Source organism: Kockovaella imperatae, assembly GCF_002102565.1.
Source record: "Kockovaella imperatae strain NRRL Y-17943 chromosome Unknown BD324scaffold_17, whole genome shotgun sequence".
Lineage (NCBI taxonomy): Eukaryota > Fungi > Basidiomycota > Tremellomycetes > Tremellales > Cuniculitremaceae > Kockovaella > Kockovaella imperatae.
In genome coordinates, this window is record NW_019028957.1 from 138,774 (window position 1) to 155,596 (window position 16,823).

Below are 16,823 nucleotides of genomic sequence, written 5' to 3' on the forward strand. Positions count from 1 at the left end.
GGCAGTTTTTGAATAGTCGCCATATCTTGTGACATGCAACGTTCTTCGGCGCGAAATACAAGACTCGAATGATTAATCTGCTAGGCTCCGTACATATACTTCTGACTTGCTTCCAGCTCGGCCTGACCACGCCATGCACCTTACTTCTTTCCCTTGCTAGCTGGTTTCTTCCCCTCGCTGGCGGGCTTGTCCGTCCTTCGAAAGGCGTCAGGTCACACTGATTGTCGGCAACTTCCATCACTCACTTTGCCTTCTTTGATGCGGGTTTCTCCTTCTCCTCAGCTTTGTCCTCTGCTCCTCGTTTTTCTCCTGTAGCTTTTGACTTGGAGACGGGCTTGTCCTCTTTCTTTGAAGCCGGTTTATCCTCTTTCTTGGAAGCTGGCTTCTCCGCCTTTTTCGAAACAGGCTTCTCCTCCTTCTTGGATCCTGGCTTCTCCGCCTTTTTCGACACCGGTTTGTCCTCTTTCTTCGAAGAAGCTGGCTTCTCCGCCTTCTTTCCGGTCGACTTTGGCTTCTCATCGTCCTCCTCTTTCTTCGACGCTGGCTTTCCCTTGGAAGCTGGCTTCTTGTCCTCTGATTTGGACGCCGGCTTCTTGGATCCGCTACCGCCTTTTCCAATTTTCAAGGGATCGTGACCCTAAAGCGCTAGGTCAGCTCGGGATCTTTTTAAAGCTACCCCTTTTTTTGCCCCCCTCACTGACCCAGTTCTTCAAACTCAATGTCGATTTAGCCTTTTTCAACTCTTCTTCACTCTTTGTCTCCTTGAGATGAGACTCTTGGGCCAAATGCCTCTTGCAGTACGCAACAACTTTGCGCATGTGTTCCTTGTCTTCATCCGTGTATTTGCTCTCCTCCTGAAAAGACTGTATTCAGCTCGCTGGAAAGGCCGATAGTTTTGGGACTCGTGCCTCGGTCACACCTTTTTCGGATTCCGTTTCAGAATATCCACAATCTTTCGACCCGAATCGTGACCTATCGATTCGCCTGACGAATCGCCTTTGGACCATCCTGCGGATTTGGACTCGGATGTCTTGAGAAATGACTCGAGCTCCTGAAGGAAAAAGAATCCATGAGACCACCGTGCTCCTCCTCTTGACGCCTCCTGCCATGCTCACCTGCGCCGTCATATTGACGATCTCTGAGGCAAACGTTTGAATCAGCTACATAGACATGGGAGTTGGTAGATGGAGAGCCCTCACCATTAAACTCTTTGACCACTTCTGCCTCTGACTTGTTGCTCATGGTGAATGTGTACTGGCTGTTGAGGATGAGTTTGAAGATGATCTGTTGACAACAAGACCACCAAGATCCCCCCGCTCCTCTTCGTTGCGTCATTCGTCCCCCGTTCGATCGCCACTCGCCACCCGATCGCCACGAGGTTCCAGCGAAAAAAACAGCCGCGTCTACAGCCCCCCAGGGCAGATAACACCGAAAACACCGACGATGTGGCGCTTTGTGTCCATGCCGGCAGTCGGGTGGAGGTCGTCAGAATTTTTGGTCCACCCCGGTGTTGCATTTAATGGACTGACTGACTTGATCTTATCATTGGATCGAATTTAAGAGGAAGGGCGTGGTCTCCGGTACAGCATCAAGCCTTCTGATATGGCCACCAAGATGCAAAATGTCCGCCATCGCGGTAGTCGACCGAGCACCTCACGGGTCGACGCGAACGGCGCTGGTCCCTCGAGACTCTCAACAGCTCGTCCAGGCCAGAAACGAGCAGCGGATGTTTCTGCAGAGCTTTCAGACGACGAACTGCAACTCAATGGGCATGTGTTGGACTCTGACGACGGCGAAGATGACGATGAAGAGGAGCTCGATGAAGCAAGTGATGACGAGGACCCATTTCCTGAGCTGGACAGCGCTTCAGAAGACGGTGACGACGACGACGACGGTTCAGATGAAGCGGAGGATGAAGTGGACGGCTCAGATGAATCGGATCTTGAGGCCTTCGACGACGAAGAGAGCGGAGATGAATCAGGATACAATTCGTCAGATATCGAAGCCATGTACTCCTCTTCGACGTCAGTCTCCTCCCGCGCCTCTTCAAGCAAGAAACGCATCATCAGCAGTCAGCAGAAGGTCGATGATGAGAAGTTGGCTGCTAGGACCGACTTGACAACGGACGAGAAGCTCGAACGAATGATTGAAGCGGGTACCAGGAAACCTGATGAGTCTATCGGTACAGATGCCAAGATCTCCTGGGCGAAAGAGGGAAAGGGAGTTCTGAAGCCCAGCAAGCTTGTACCTGGAGGATACAGGCGAGAATACGATGATATCGAGGCAGGTTACGGAAGCGAAAGTAGTACCGAGGATGTGAGCTGGAAATTCCTGTATGTGATGACGAGCTGACGACCATGATGTAGAATCCTAACACCGTCGGTAACATACCTATGGAGTGGTATGACGACCTCCCACACATTGGTTACGACGTATCAGGTCGGAAAATCTTCCGACCAGCACGAGGAGATGAACTCGATAAATTCCTCTCCAATGCGGAAGATCCAGCGGCATGGACAAGCGTCGAAGATAAATCATTGCAGCGAAATGTTCAGCTCACAGACAAGGAGCTGGATATCATCCGACGCCTGGAGCGGGCCGAGAACCCAGATGCGGATTTCAACCCGTATCAAGATACCATTGAGTGGTTCACTGGTAAAGGTCAAGAGATGAAAATGCCGTTGAGCGGTGCACCCGAACCCAAGCGACGATTCGTCCCATCCAAATGGGAGCACCAAAAGGTGCGTGAGACTCCGCTAGACGTCAATACACATCTACTGACTCCTGCCTCGATAGGTCATGAAAATTGTCAAGGCCATTCGTGAAGGTCGAATTGTTCCCAACAAGCCCTCCGCGACCAAACCCTCCGTTTACGCCATCTGGTCCGATTCTGACATTCACACTCCTCATGCCATGTACATGCCTGCACCTCAACTTCCCCCTCCCAAGACTGCGGAATCTTACAATCCACCCGAGGAATACCTCCCGACGGAACAGGAGAAAGCCGAGTTTGAGGCCACAGACAAGGAAGACCGGAAACAAGACTTTCTACCTCAAAAGTACGACTCACTCCGACACGTACCGGCGTACAAGGATCTCGTTCAAGAACGATTTGAGCGAGCTTTGGATCTCTACCTCGCACCTCGTACTCGACGGGTCAAGCTCAATATCGACCCAGAGAGCTTGATTCCAAAACTCCCATCTCCTCGTGAACTCCGGCCGTTTCCTACAACCTCCTGTGTTCAGTATCGACATCCTGGTGATACACGTGTCAGAGGTATCTCTGTCAATCCAGGTGGAGAATGGGTCGCATCGGGAAGTGAAGATGGCATTGTCAGAGTCTGGGATCTGGGCAATGGCAGAGAAGTGTGGAAGTGGAACCTCAAAGCAGGAGCGATTCAACACGTCGAATGGTCTCCAAACAAGGAGCAACTCTTGCTTGCTGCGTTGGTTCAGGGCAAGATCTTGGTAGTCTCCCCGCTGGCGCTGGCCTCTCCTACTGTCTGTACCTCGACCCTGGATCACGTCAATTCGGCCTTTGCGAGTAGCTCTGCGACGACAAAGTCAGGTGGCTTGGAGGCCATCAAATGGGTTAGGCCATCGGAAGATGAGCGAGAGCGCGGGGTCTTGGTCATCATCGAGGTACCAGGGACACCCAAGCACATTGCTTGGCACAGACGAGGAGACTACCTCGCAACGGTCGCGACAGAGGGTGAGTCGAGAGATCAAAAGAATGAGGAGATGAATGGCTGATTGTCAAATATCCAGCCGCAGATAAATCCGTCCTGATCCATCAATTGTCCAAGCACGCCACCCAATCGCCCTTCCGTAAAACCTCTGGAGCCGTTCAACGTGTTGCATTTCACCCCTCGAAACCTCATTTCTTCGCTGCGACGCAACGTCATGTGAAATTGTACGATTTGGCTGCTCAAAAGCTTCTCAAAACGCTTCAGACGGGTCTCAATTGGATCAGCAGTATCGACATTCATCCAGGTGGAGATAATGTGATTGTCGGAAGTTATGACAAGAAGCTTGGTTGGTTCGATTTGGATCTATCCAACAAACCCTTCAAGACATTAAGGTAGGTGCTTCTTATGTGGAGCTAGCTTGGTCGCTGAAGTCTCTACTCCTGTAGATACCATTCTCGAGCTCTACGATCCGTCGCCTTTCACCCTACACTACCACTGTTCGCTTCTTCCTCCGATGATGGGACCATCCATGTATTTCACGCGACGATCTACACCGATCTGATGCAGAATCCGCTCATTGTACCGCTCAAGATTCTCCGAGGTCACAAGATTGTCGAAGGGCTAGGCGTACTAGACGTCCGGTGGCACCCTGAGAAACCGTGGTTGGTCAGTTCCGGAGCCGATGGCGAGGTCCGATTGTGGTGTTCATAGTGTATGCATCGGGCGCTTAAGAAGCAGGCACAGCGAACAAGGAGGAGGAGTGTCAAGTCCCCTGAATTGACGCAGCTGGATGCGACATTTCGTCTATTCATCGTACGTTGGCGGTGGGGGATCCCTAGGCAAACTGGGATTAACCTGAGTAGACGCTAAAATTTCCTTGGAAGACGGACCTGCCAAAGAGGACGACGAGGAATTGCGACTGGCCATAGCATCGCGATAGCTCGGAGCGACTTCTGTCTGTGCAGAGCTTTGGTTCGTCCCTGGAGGTGGAGGTCGAACAGACACTTGGTATTCTTTTCCAAATGTTGAGACTTTGCCTGCCACTGTGAACTCGTATTTGACCTTGATCCTGTAACCGAGTGTGATATTGACAAACTTGAATGAACTAGGTACGAAGACTGGATCAAAGGTGATGACCTTGGTGTTCCCCTCGGACGCGTTGAACGGGCCCATTGGCTCTTGTCTCCCTCTAAGCGTCACTGCTTGATCGTCCCGCTCGTACTCGTGTTCACTCAACAGTCCAGCTGATGCTCGAATACTCGCGACAGACTGGAATTCCATCGAGCATTCACCAAACGTCACAAGGGGTTCGACTAAATCGGACCGCCTGATCGTCGTTTCCTTCGGCATGATCTTGACGATCAACGTGATTGGACAATGGTTGTATATCTCCCTGGGACAATCAACGGTGTAGTCAAAGGTGTACGTTGGGTAATAATCCGAATGAAAAGCCGCCTTCATCTTCTCTTTGAACCCAGACGGTCGTTCATGTTCTGATACCAGCTCTTTGTTCGAGACTGTGACCATACCGCGAAGTGTCCAAGGTTCAGAATGGATCATGGGTCGTCTGGGTCTATCGTAATTGACTATCGGTTCCAAAGCTCGACTAGGCGTCGTAACGACCACTTTGAGTCTCTCCACTTGAGCTGAACATCCAATTCTATACTCCACAAAGGCAGATGCCGAATTCCCAAAGAGAGACCTTTCGATGTGCATTGAAGGAGGTAGAATCAAATTCGATTCAAGGCCCAAGAACCTAAAGTTTGATCTCCATTCCTCTTGATACCCTATCAATTGGGCACGTTCGGGAAATGAAAGCTCGAACGGTATGGGTAGACTCTCTCCCGATTGGATCTTGAAGACATCATGGTATATCCTTTTGGTGATGGTGAACAACTGAACTCGACCACGATGAATACTCCGTTGTTGACCTCGGTTGACCCAAATCTTGCTCTTTGCCCGACCATGGAAAGTCACGTCCAGGGCTAGCTTGGCGAACAGCTCGTGGTTGGAATCAGAAATCGTCTTCGCTTCTGGATAATAAGTGAGGTGCACGCAGCCAGTCACCTTGTCATCGGGACCATAATGGACTCGAGAAGGGTAATCTAATTTGACCTTGGCGTCCAGACGACCGATAGACATGGCGTGACGTATTGGAAGAACAGGAAGCGGTTGCAAGAGACATAGGCATAGGTAATGGCTTATGATGGATGTCCTGGAGGTCCGCCTGCTCTGCTGGCAGATGGCATTGAGCTGCAACAATTTGACCTTCAGAAGAAGTGATATGATCTGAGGAATGTGACCGCCCCAACTTGCCGGAGATACCCGGCCGGCCCCGAAGGTTGTGCCAAGCGGAAGGTGACCCTAGATTTACATAGCGTACATGTAGGAGATACAAGCAGCGATTATCATTTCCATCAGATGTGCCCCCCATGAAATCTATCGCCAGGCTCCTCGCTTGGCAGAAGTGCTGACAGCGACACTTGGACCCTTTGAAGTCCTTAGATCCCCTTCCTTAACACCGGCGCCAGAGACAGTGCGTCGAGGAGCTTTGGGCTCGGCAGTCAAGACGTGACCGGTAGTTGCTCTCCTAGTATCCGACACGACGCGCTCCTTTCTCTTCATGAGTAACTCAGAATCTTGTGCGACCGCTTTGCCAAGGGTAGAAGGTGCTACTGCAGACCTACTGCTTGCGCTCGGGATTCGGTTCGTCTTCCTCCCGCTTTCTGCGCCCAAGACATTGATGGCAGCCGCCGGTTCAGAGGGTCGCGATTCTTTTTCCACCACCACTTCTTCAGGCTCCAAAGCCTTGCTCTTCGCTTTCAATCCCTTCTCGAGCACTAATCGCGATAGAGGCGTTTTGACCTTTTTCCGCGATACACTGTGCACTTTAGGTGTCCTTGGCTTATGTCCAACGGAAAGCGGCGAAGGCATGATGGAGCGATGCGCGATCCAAGGTGAAGTCGGGGCGACATGCGTGTCTAAGGGCTCAGTGACGTGTTGGTGACCCTTTGATGAGCTTGATGTCTGAGAGGGGGAGGACGGCAGATACCCTTGCATCGCGTCGAGGTCGGCCTGTCGACGCTCCTCCAGGAAAGCGGTTCGTTCTGACTACAAGGAGATCAGATTGATCCGTCACAGTAACATCGACTTACCTCAAAATGGCGGCGCTCCTGACCCAATCTCATTGCCGCTTCAGTAAACTTTCGTCGCTCCTCCTCAAGCAGGACACGTTGTTCACGCAACTCCCGCTCCATCCGCTGCTGAACGCCATCGGTCGGCGTTGTCCTGATTACAGCGATAAGGAGATACTCAACGACGCGCAGTCTACTCACTCTCGGGTCGCCTGAGCTCTACTCAATTCTTCTATCACCCGTTTAGCTTCCTCCTCTTTCGTCCTGACACAGGCGATCTCGACCTCGAGGTCTTTGACGTGGTTCTCAAGGTCTGCACGCGCTTGCATTTCCTCCTTGATTCGCTCCTGTCGTCTCTCTTCTTCCTCGGGAGAAATAGGCACGAACTCCTGGGTATGCAGGGCGACGTTGATCCCGTCCGAGATGATCCGATTGATATCTCCGAGCAGGTTCTTGAGTCTCGCATCAGCAATCGCAGGGTGTGATGTGGTGGGTGCAATTTGCTGCGTCGCTGAGCGAGACCTTGAGCTATCTAGTTGAGCAAAGAACTGAGCGTGAAGGACTCGGGTCGGCTCCTGACATTTAAAGTTAGCAAAGACATCACACGACAACTCAAGAGTACCAACCTCGCGTGCCTCGGCGGCAGCTATGATGTCTCGCATTGTGTTCGCAGTGGACACGACAACGTGTCTGAACGCATCGGCTTCTTCCTGCAGCGTCGCTCTGATTTCAGCCAAGTCTTTGACTGTCTGCTCGACCAAGGTAGACTGAGCGGGCTGTCGTATCGTCAACATATTATCCTTAGAGGGCAGCGATAACTCACAGCGATAGGGTGCGATCGGTTTGCAGTGACTGGATTGAGAATGATAAGACCCTGAGGTTTCGAAGGCACTGTGGGATCGCCCGCGATCCTAGCGAGTTGCTGATGAGCTTTATCCAATTGCATCTGACTCTTCTTGGCGTCGTGCTGACATTTGCCATCGTCAGCTACAGAGGGATTCTTGCTAGTATTGCACTCACTAACGCAGCAAGCTTCACACTCTCCAAGGCTTTTCGTCCCCGGGCCAACTCCTCCCTCAGATCTTTGACCTGCTCCCTTTCGCCTTTCAACTGCTTCTCAAGTTCGTCGTGCCTTGCTTTATATCCCAGCATCTCAGCTTCGATCCTGGCTCTGACGCTCATTTGAGCGGACAGCTGCTTCTGCAGACGCTCCTGTTCGTATGTCATTGTCCTGTGCCTAGCGTTGAGATCGTCCAAAGTCGCAAGGTTAGACTAGACACATGACGATCAGTATCGTTCGTGTACGCCGGGTTTGGACTGTGCCCACCACCGAGGAGCCGAGAAGCTCAAACATTATCCCAACAACATGTGAGAGGTCTTTTGAGCTCAGAGCATCCACATTGATAGCTTTTTTCGCCCAGCCATGCGTCATGAGCTGATTGTTGAGAGAATCGAGCGTTCGGCTAGGGGGAGGATCAGATCTAGGAGGAAATTTGTCAGATCCCCTGAGCGGTAAAGCCAGGACCTGCTCACCGGACAGCTTGACCATATGGTGATGCAATGACCTGAGCAGCATGGTCTGCGAATGTCACCCTTGCGGGTGTCCCTGTCGTCGCCATCCTGAAGGCTGATAGGTAGTATCTATATATATTGACGTTGAAAAGTCAGTCTCGTCGTTTGTTGTTGTTATTCAAATTCAAAATGGGCCAGAATTTGCTTCCGCTAAATTACGTCAGCCACCTCATCAATCATGCTCTGTGGAGGCCGGCGAGACAGACGTGGAGGAGACACTCGCTATCATTCATACCCCTTTGTCTGCTGGCAACTTCGAAAGCATGGACGAGCCACCTCACAGGGTAGCAGATGCTTATGAGGGAGCAGGAGAGAGCTCTGGTTATCCGAATGCTTCACCTCCACTCAGTACAGCTTTCCAACGGCATCATCAACCGACTCACACACCTACAGGTGAGGATATCGACCCCTTTTCGAGGCGACGTCCAGTCAACTCTGGAGCCGGCCCGAGTTCAAGGACTATCCCAACTCGGCGAGACATTCAAGGAGAGCTGAATGACGAGAACTCCGTTTGGCTCTGCATCGCCACGCCATACAATGACATCGAGGGGTCACAGGGCCGCCGAGCCAGTCGAGTCGCTCGAGATCGCCTTATCGCTCAGATCAAAGATGATATTGCGTCTGGAAATTGGGATGGAAGCGTCTGGGAGCGAGATAAGATGAGGTTGGTATGGCAAGGACGTATTGTCAGAGATGAGGAAAGCATAGGCAGCGTCGTTGGCAAAGTGAGTCATGCTGACATTGATATCAAGTGGAGGCAACTGACAGTCCCCCGCCGCAGCCTCGAGATCCTTCCCAACATCATACGCTTCATCTTGTCGGCCGACGCAGACCGGGCTTATCTCGTCGTCCGACCCCCTTGCCAATACCAGAGCCTTCTCAGGAACCGCAGACTTCCGGACCTTCTTCCCCTATCCAGCGCTCAACGCCCCAGAATAGACATTCAAGAGCATTAGAAGACACCGTACATTTCCTTCTCTTCCTCGCTCGTCGTCATCTGTGCTTGTTCTTAGGACGCGATCCTATCAACTGGGAGGATATGATTCCACCGCCTGTCGTCGAGGAGACAATGGCGAGAAGCGCTATCATATCCGTAGTCCGGGCGATTGCCTTTGAGCAAGGGGAGAATGTCTGGGTTGAATGCCAAAAGGCTTTCGAGGAGGATCAGGAGGCAACATGGAAGAGCCTTGGACGCCGAGGTCTAGAAGAGGAATTGAAGCTGATGTGGAAAGCGAATCTGGGTCGCGAGTGGCTTGAGGGTCCGATTGGGGAGACTGTATTCGTTGAATTCGAGTTAGTCCTTGTCGGTGGAAATCGGTGATACCACGCTGACATACCCAGCGGGGCGACTCGAGAGCTTAATCTCCCTCCAATGGCAGCCATGTCACCGCAACAGCTTTGCCACTTACTACAATACCTCCGCATCACAGCACTCCTGCCGTGCCTGAACCACCTTCTCGAGCAATCATCCATCCCACCTCCTCCTGTGCCAACACCGACTATCCGAATCCAAGTTCCTACTGAAAGTCAAGGCGAGAGGGAGATTCTCCGTCTCCACATCCGTTTTCATATGCCCTCCATCTCCTTGTCCCTCTTATCGCACGCTGCTTTCTCCGCCATCAAGATCAGCGCAATGCTCTACATGATGTGCGCAAGTATGAAGCGGACAGATATGCGATTATGGATTATTGTTGGCGCCGCCGTAGGTTGGTGGATCGCCGATGTCTGGTATGAGCTCCGTCAGGAACAAGCGAGACGACCTCGGCCACCGCTAGCGCAACCTCAGGCAGGTGTCGACGGAGCGCAGCAGGCACAACCCAATGCTCCTGCAGATCCGGGAGCGCCGCCGAATGTGCGCGCGCAGGCAGATGCGCCTAGAAATTGGCAAGCCGTTCCTGGTCGTGTGCGACAACAACGAGACCAGACGCCGTTGAGCGTCATCTCCCAGAGCATCCCCCTGCTTCACTTGAATACGGATGCGGAACAGCTTCATCTCAATGGACAACCATACCGGACCCCTCTGGCCAGGCCGTGGCGAATCGTAACGCAGCTCTTGCTCCCTATAGCGTTGTGGTTCATCACATTGATACCTGAGTGGGAGGCTATTCGAGCGCGTGCGATTCGGAGACGAGAACGATCAATGCGGGTTCTCGTGGGCGAGATGTCTGCTGCGCCGTCACCTGTTCAAGAGACAATTCCTCTTCCCGAGGAGGAGACAGAAGACTTATCCGAGGAGGCCCAGGGGTCGGAGGAACATACTCAAGCTGAGAACATTGATCAACCTACGACCGAATCGCGGCCCACCATCAGGGTCTACCCTATCGGACTGAACGCAGTAGCCAAGCGGTACTACGAGAGAGTCATGGAACGCGGAGAAGGCATCGACTGGGAAGAAGAGCGAGAAGCACAACGAGCGATGGGCATCGGAGAGGAAGAGGAGCGAGAAGGCGGTGGGATGAGGATGGGTATGTTGTAAATATCTACATGACAAAATGGTTGTTCATCCAGTGCATGCCTTGCCATGTCGTCTTTAATCACATCTTTACAATGCCAGGTAGTCTCGTACTTCAGCTTCGGTCAATTTTCTAAATGTTGGTGGTAATCTCTCTCCCGGCTTTTCGACGAGCTGATCAGCGGTAGGACAAGTGACGATACCGATCTCGATGGTGTTCTCCGTCATCTGTCCTTCGAAGCCTTCCTTGAGTGTCAGAAGGGCAGTGTGAATGGCATCTTCGAGCGACAGGTCGTCGTTGTACCTGAAAGCGGGAAAATTGGGTTGAGAAATCACTTCCCCAAGCGATAAAACCGCTCACCGTTTCTCCAGGAACGTCTTTCCGTTGACCGTGTTCTTTCCAATAGCACTCGCTTTCCAAGCCCAATATGAACCGGAGGGATCGACCTGATACAGGCTTTGACCCCGGTGTGCATCCCAGCCAGCAATCAACAAGGAGATACCATATGGTCGAACACCACTGCGGAGGGGGAAAGCAACATGCGATTAGCAAAGGGCTCAGTTCCTTGGTCGGAGTGTCAGACTATCTCACCCAGACTGCGTGGCCTTTTGCATGACTCCAGCAACTTCCTGAACCAATACCTTTGTTGGTGGATATTCGCCATATACTTTCCAGTAAGCCTGAGCAATCTTTCTCGCTTTGGCAACGAGCACTCTGAAATCAGGTCCCATGCCTGAGTAGACGAATCCAATATTCGGACAAATGGGAGCGACTTTCTCGAGAGCAGAAGTATCAAGGAGGAGAGAGGGGGCTTTCTTATCTGTCGCGAGAACTACACCATTCGTAGCTGGAACAGACAGGGGTCAGCAACTGAGTATGATGCAACGGGGCTTTTGTCATGATCGACGCGAGAAAAACCTCGTCTGCGTCCAGGGATCTCTGGCACTCCCATAGCCCGAGCTTCAAGAAAGAGCAAGACCATGACACCCGGTCTTGACACGATCAAAAGAGCCAGACATACCTTTGATACCGAGACTTGTATCACCTCCGGCGACAGCAGCCAAAGCATGTTCAATCTGCACCAATTTTCCAGATGGGGAAAAGGTAGTGAGCGAGAAGCTGCAGGCAGGTCAAATTGATGCTATGGGCTTCCGCTCTGCGTGGTTGCAAGTCTGGCGACCGACAGCGACTTACGAGTATGCACCTCCTCCCCCACCAGGAGCGTCAGACATGATCAGGCGATTTCAAGCGGTCCAAAGTGGACGACAAAGGTGTACGAATCTGCGCTGTTCGGGCAAAAGGCAGGGGCGTATCGTTGGCGTATATTTCAGGACCTTCAAACGGGTCGCTGATGAGTTTGAGTCAGGAGCAGACGGTGAGCTGAAGAGATGATGAGCATGCAAGTTACAGGTCAGTTCAACGCACACGCGCAATCGCTAGTAAGTAAAATATCCTTACGTAAGAAGAACCAGAGTGGCGAAGCCCTTTCCAGAGGTGTGCCACAGGAGCTCAAGTACGGCTCCGCCCTCAAGATCCAACTGGCGCCGGTGGACACCGTCTGTCGCTATCTAACGCACTGTCACCAGCGATACAAGGAGAGAGATTCGGATTCGTTATGTGGCCTCTTGCTACTCGACCTACCACTTGAACCCAGAGGGCACATCACTCGTCAAAGGCTGAGCACTTATCTATCCCACGCATGGCCCTCGTTGAAGGTCTTGGTCCTGCTGCCAGTCTACGGAGCCCAGATCAAGATAGATGCATTATAGAATCCAACGTTATACCTGCTCTGAACCCTAACCCTTGGCTAGCTGCCAAAGATATCGTGCCAAGATGGACTATCCACCGTCATACTGCTCAAGTCGAGACTAGAAGCAGTGTATGAGTCAATCTCGAGCGTCAACCCAGCATCGCCAATAGTCCAATCCGCTGCCGTGTCATTATAACCGAATACTGACATGGCGAGTGTGTTCGTTCCGTTGTGCAGGATGCCCGGTGGTACGGGATACTAAAAGACTCCGTCAGCAAAGAGGCAGAGGAGATTGCTGATACGTACCCTGAGTTGTGGACCTGTCGCATCATCGATCAGTATAAGGCTCAAAAGGCTCTTACTGACACCTGGACTCACCAAGATCACCAAAGCGACGGCCAAATTGCCATCCATTGACGAAAAGTTGGGCCCGATAGTTCCCAGTATGATTGGGAAACACAAAGCTTGCACCCGTTGAGACCTGCTCTCATATTCACACTCACCTGTAGTGCAAATCCATACCTGCCTGAATTGCCAGGTTAACCTCAGCCCGATAAAAAGTGACACCAGGTTCGGTGAGGGGTTCCGCAGCGGTCCAAGTGGAGTCGTCAAATCCTGGTAGATACCATCCCTCTCGTTCACCGTACAGTCCACCAGCGTTGTACAGACCTCGGACTTTGTCGGGGAAGTTGGTGTTACCGCCTAAATTGCCTTGTAGACGCCACTCCATCTCGCCTCCGCCAATGAGTGAATAGCCCCGAAGACCGCGAGGTGATTTGATGTTATTGGGAGTCCCAGAGAACTGATCTGTCTCCTCGAGTCCTGAGTTGTCGAGTAGGATCGTCTGCAAACGATCAAAAACGGCTTTCGTATTGATCACTCACAATGACATTGTCTCCTGATTTGATGGAGCCCTCAGGAAAGCTATAAGTCGCGTTGGTATCTGGTCGTGATCAGGCCCCTTGTCGATCACCCTGCAGACACGTACCTTCCACACCTCCTGCTTGAGGCGCAAGTGCTGATCCGAGCCATTCCCCGTTAAGCCACATGGCTCCCACTCCGTTGGTTCCGGGCGAATAGGAGACGTTGAATCCCGTCTGTACTCCAGTTCCATTGAAATGACCTCGCAGTATCGTGTCTCCGACGTAGAAACCATAGTCCTGCATGTAGAGATTTGCGGTCCCAGTGTAGTTTGGGTACACGGCGTTGGGATTGATAGAGGGCGTGTGATTCGCGACGACCCATTGTGAGTCATCGAAGTCTGGTTCACGTTCAGGGAAGGAGTCCTCCATGACCCAGCTCGAGATCACGGGTGTATCCGGCTCGCATACACCCTGAATCGTCCCATGCATCATTCCAGCAGCATCTTGGCTCAAATCGAGCTTGTTGCCGTTCCACTTGATACACGAGTATTTGGGATCCGCGGCAATCGCAATGGAGGTCGTGACGTTGACGTCTCCAGAGAGCCAAAGTGATCCATCGCTATCGACTGCTGATCGAACAAGGTATCTGAGAGGGAGGCATTGAGCTCATGCTGGAGGCAAGATCAGACGATAAGACTCACGGTCCAAATACCAATGCAGAAACGCTCATTTCCGCCCGAAAGTAAGGCGAAGTGTTATTCATTTCGATGACGGTCTCCCAGGCGTTGGAGACTGATTGCGAGTCGAGCACATGAAGGAGAACAGTCCGATTGCCACCCGTAATATTGAAGACCGAGTGGTCCATCTGGTCTACTTGAATCTGCAGCGTCGATGTGCTAGTGTTCGCGATCAACGAAGCCGTAGCGGATCCGACCAGCTGCTGCATTTTCATCTCTGAGCTTGATAGGCCGATTTGGATGTTGTCGGTGGCCTCGCCGTATACAACCAGCACATCACAATCGCCGATCGTCGTCGAAGTGAAAATTGACGCCGAGCTGTAGGCGATACAGGATAAGCCCCAGCAGTAGTTTGAGACGATCACCCGCGAGTCCTAGACAGGGCACGTGAGCAGAATGAAGGACGTAGTCAGAATTGATGTGCTCACCCTCCCATACAGGGTTATTGGGAAAGTCACATTGCCCTGCCACGTCTGAACTTCGAGTGTAAATTGTGTGTCACTGACAGAGCTGGAATTGGCCTGTCGGACGACGTAGAATCCGGCATTATCGTCTGGATTCCTCAACTCGTCCACCTGAACCACACCTTCTGGGCTTGTATAAGACGAATTGCTCGAACCCACTATCCACGTCTTTGGGAGTGACTTGGCCGACCGGACAAAATGTCCCAGAAGTTTGAGTTCAGAATACTTTGGAGCCTGAAGTGATCGGTCTTCAGCAATTGGAGCGTAGTAATCGTATGTCGTGATGGCTCGTGGAAAGGCCAGGTGGCCCCAATTTGTGCCTCCAAATGCCATGTAATAGTTGATCATCTTGACTCCTTCGGCGAGATTGTGAAGGTAAAAGACCTTTTCAAAGTCGCTTGAATACAACGGCAAGCATTGATCAAAGCCGGGCATAGCAACAAGAGGTGTAGTTCCTGCTTGAAACTCCGGAATGAAGAATGGTTCACCTACACGGCCACTGGTGTTCTGGAAGAATGGTCGGTAGGATGGATCGACCTGATAGGGCCAGATGTATGGGTTCGTACAGTCTGATGATTGCGGATACGAATCGAATCCATAGATGTTCACCGCGCCCTGACCAGTGACCAGTCTTCCAGCCTCACTTGCATCATTGAAAGTGAACGGGATCGTGACGTTTGATCCTCGCATAAGTGATTCAAGATCGGCAATATACTGTGTATCAATATCTCCGTTCGAGTCGAGGTAGTATTCTAAACCAAGTCAGGGAATGGATCGGGCCTGGACTGACCGTTCTCCATCTGTACGGCGATGATGGGGCCTCCGTTGGAGATCTGATTCTGAGCGATGACGCTGCCCATCTGCTGCCAGTATGGTGTCACAGCCTTCATGAAAGTCGCATTAGAGGTCCGCAAATCGGTATTGAGAGTCGTCACCCAGCCTGGGATACCTCCGCCGGTGATTTCTGCGTTCTACCATGATCGTTAGTCAGCCCCGTCTCAATACGGTGATTTCGCTCACGATGTAAGGTCCCGGTCGAGCAATGAGGTAGAGGCCGGCCTGATGTGCAGCATCAATGAATGGCTGCAGGTCTTTCCATCCTGTAAAATCCAATACGCCTTCCGATGGGTTATGCAAGCCCCAAAAGGTATAGAATGATACTGCGTTGAAACCTAGAGCCTTGACTTTCTGCATGACATCGCAGTAAAGACCAGGGACCGGCAATCGGAAGGCTGGGTTGTCTGAGCTTTGGCATCTGGGAGACGACTCACGATGCACTTCTCCGCTCCATAGCACGACTCTTAGCCCCTCGACGAAAAGGCTGTATCCATCCCATTGAACAAGATCAGTCAGATTGGTCGACTTCAGCGTTGACGAGGGAGTAAATGAGGAAAACGTGATCTGATCTAGACTCGACTGAGCCAGTACAGGCGCCGTTACAGCTCCAGCAAGCAGCGCGAGGACACTTAAAAGTGCCCCCTGCATCTTGTCGTATCTGAGCAGTTCAATCTGTCTGGGTGATGGTGGGTGCGGCTTTTTGAGACCGTCTGTCCGATTCCGACACTGTCAGTGTGTACTTCTCTCAATGGACATGGACGCCCTCCATCGGAGAGCCATACCCGCCAATCCTGGCGTCCAGTCTGCTGCATTGTCAGGTATATCGGCAGATGCACGCTAGTCTTCTTTCATTGAAATTGTTCCGATATCGGATCGGTTGAACACCCCCGTGGAGGTCCCGGGAAATGGGGCGTTTGGGAGGTCCAATCGGCGAGACTATAACCGAGATACGGCAAGGGGGTGGGGGAGAACATGCCTGGCTATAGGGATGATGGGAGGCACAACGACTAGTTCGCAACCGACACGGACAGCGGGTGCAAGATGTTCAAACAGAAGCGCATGATAGGATATGCGATTTGACAGGATTTCACGTGCACGCCATACCGCCGGCATATAATAAGGTGTATAGTCAGTAGCGCTCAGTTGCGCTTGCAGCTTTACAACACCTAATCTTTGAAAGACATCTATGGGAATGAATCGTGAGCGCTACTAGAAGCCGATATATACATACATACCATGCATCCTACTACTCATTGCCAGATCCAAATGTGGCCTCTGTATGTGGTCTGAGAGACAGAGCACCTTATGCCTACACATATCCTGA

At 51.9% G+C, this 16,823-nt stretch overlaps 7 protein-coding genes across 7 annotated transcripts; 2 read left to right on the plus strand and 5 right to left on the minus strand.

Annotated features, from left to right (window-relative positions):
• Positions 1 to 6: 6 nt before the first annotated feature.
• BD324DRAFT_638546 (hypothetical protein) lies at positions 7 to 1,345 on the minus strand. The gene is made up of 6 exons (XM_022017127.1): positions 1,200 to 1,345; positions 1,116 to 1,138; positions 920 to 1,051; positions 702 to 854; positions 246 to 637; positions 7 to 195 (listed from the first exon to the last, which is right to left on the minus strand). The coding sequence occupies exons 1-6, from the start codon at positions 1,333 to 1,335 to the stop codon at positions 141 to 143; spliced, it is 891 nt and encodes a 296-aa protein (XP_021868078.1). The 5' UTR covers positions 1,336 to 1,345; the 3' UTR covers positions 7 to 140.
• Positions 1,346 to 1,522: 177 nt separating this feature from the next.
• On the plus strand, positions 1,523 to 4,400 carry BD324DRAFT_658159 (NUC169 domain-domain-containing protein; the record flags this gene model as incomplete). The annotated part of the gene is made up of 5 exons (XM_022018878.1): positions 1,523 to 2,316; positions 2,367 to 2,741; positions 2,797 to 3,712; positions 3,769 to 4,081; positions 4,136 to 4,400. Exons 1-5 carry the CDS (start codon positions 1,603 to 1,605, stop codon positions 4,398 to 4,400), a joined length of 2,583 nt encoding a protein of 860 aa, XP_021868079.1. The 5' UTR covers positions 1,523 to 1,602.
• Positions 4,124 to 6,035, minus strand: BD324DRAFT_198995 (hypothetical protein). The gene is made up of 2 exons (XM_022012161.1): positions 5,190 to 6,035; positions 4,124 to 5,150 (listed from the first exon to the last, which is right to left on the minus strand). The coding sequence occupies exons 1-2, from the start codon at positions 5,829 to 5,831 to the stop codon at positions 4,494 to 4,496; spliced, it is 1,299 nt and encodes a 432-aa protein (XP_021868080.1). The 5' UTR covers positions 5,832 to 6,035; the 3' UTR covers positions 4,124 to 4,493.
• Position 6,036: 1 nt separating this feature from the next.
• BD324DRAFT_198963 (Afadin and alpha-actinin-binding-domain-containing protein) lies at positions 6,037 to 8,519 on the minus strand. Its single transcript, XM_022012160.1, has 8 exons — positions 8,357 to 8,519; positions 8,151 to 8,304; positions 7,844 to 8,095; positions 7,647 to 7,790; positions 7,450 to 7,599; positions 7,025 to 7,398; positions 6,845 to 6,977; positions 6,037 to 6,800 (listed from the first exon to the last, which is right to left on the minus strand). Exons 1-8 carry the CDS (start codon positions 8,440 to 8,442, stop codon positions 6,129 to 6,131), a joined length of 1,965 nt encoding a protein of 654 aa, XP_021868081.1. The 5' UTR covers positions 8,443 to 8,519; the 3' UTR covers positions 6,037 to 6,128.
• A 15-nt stretch (positions 8,520 to 8,534) lies between these two features.
• BD324DRAFT_638558 (hypothetical protein) lies at positions 8,535 to 10,894 on the plus strand. Its single transcript, XM_022017128.1, has 3 exons — positions 8,535 to 9,120; positions 9,177 to 9,688; positions 9,737 to 10,894. The coding sequence occupies exons 1-3, from the start codon at positions 8,659 to 8,661 to the stop codon at positions 10,869 to 10,871; spliced, it is 2,109 nt and encodes a 702-aa protein (XP_021868082.1). The 5' UTR covers positions 8,535 to 8,658; the 3' UTR covers positions 10,872 to 10,894.
• BD324DRAFT_638561 (nucleophile aminohydrolase) lies at positions 10,895 to 12,244 on the minus strand. Its single transcript, XM_022017129.1, has 5 exons — positions 12,043 to 12,244; positions 11,870 to 11,967; positions 11,440 to 11,695; positions 11,209 to 11,367; positions 10,895 to 11,151 (listed from the first exon to the last, which is right to left on the minus strand). The coding sequence occupies exons 1-5, from the start codon at positions 12,078 to 12,080 to the stop codon at positions 10,938 to 10,940; spliced, it is 765 nt and encodes a 254-aa protein (XP_021868083.1). The 5' UTR covers positions 12,081 to 12,244; the 3' UTR covers positions 10,895 to 10,937.
• A 347-nt stretch (positions 12,245 to 12,591) lies between these two features.
• On the minus strand, positions 12,592 to 16,615 carry BD324DRAFT_638563 (glycoside hydrolase superfamily). The gene is made up of 11 exons (XM_022017130.1): positions 15,934 to 16,615; positions 15,683 to 15,894; positions 15,453 to 15,633; positions 14,627 to 15,414; positions 14,163 to 14,572; positions 13,587 to 14,107; positions 13,483 to 13,541; positions 13,102 to 13,442; positions 12,977 to 13,062; positions 12,905 to 12,918; positions 12,592 to 12,856 (listed from the first exon to the last, which is right to left on the minus strand). The coding sequence occupies exons 1-11, from the start codon at positions 16,145 to 16,147 to the stop codon at positions 12,656 to 12,658; spliced, it is 3,027 nt and encodes a 1,008-aa protein (XP_021868084.1). The 5' UTR covers positions 16,148 to 16,615; the 3' UTR covers positions 12,592 to 12,655.
• Positions 16,616 to 16,823: the final 208 nt, after the last annotated feature.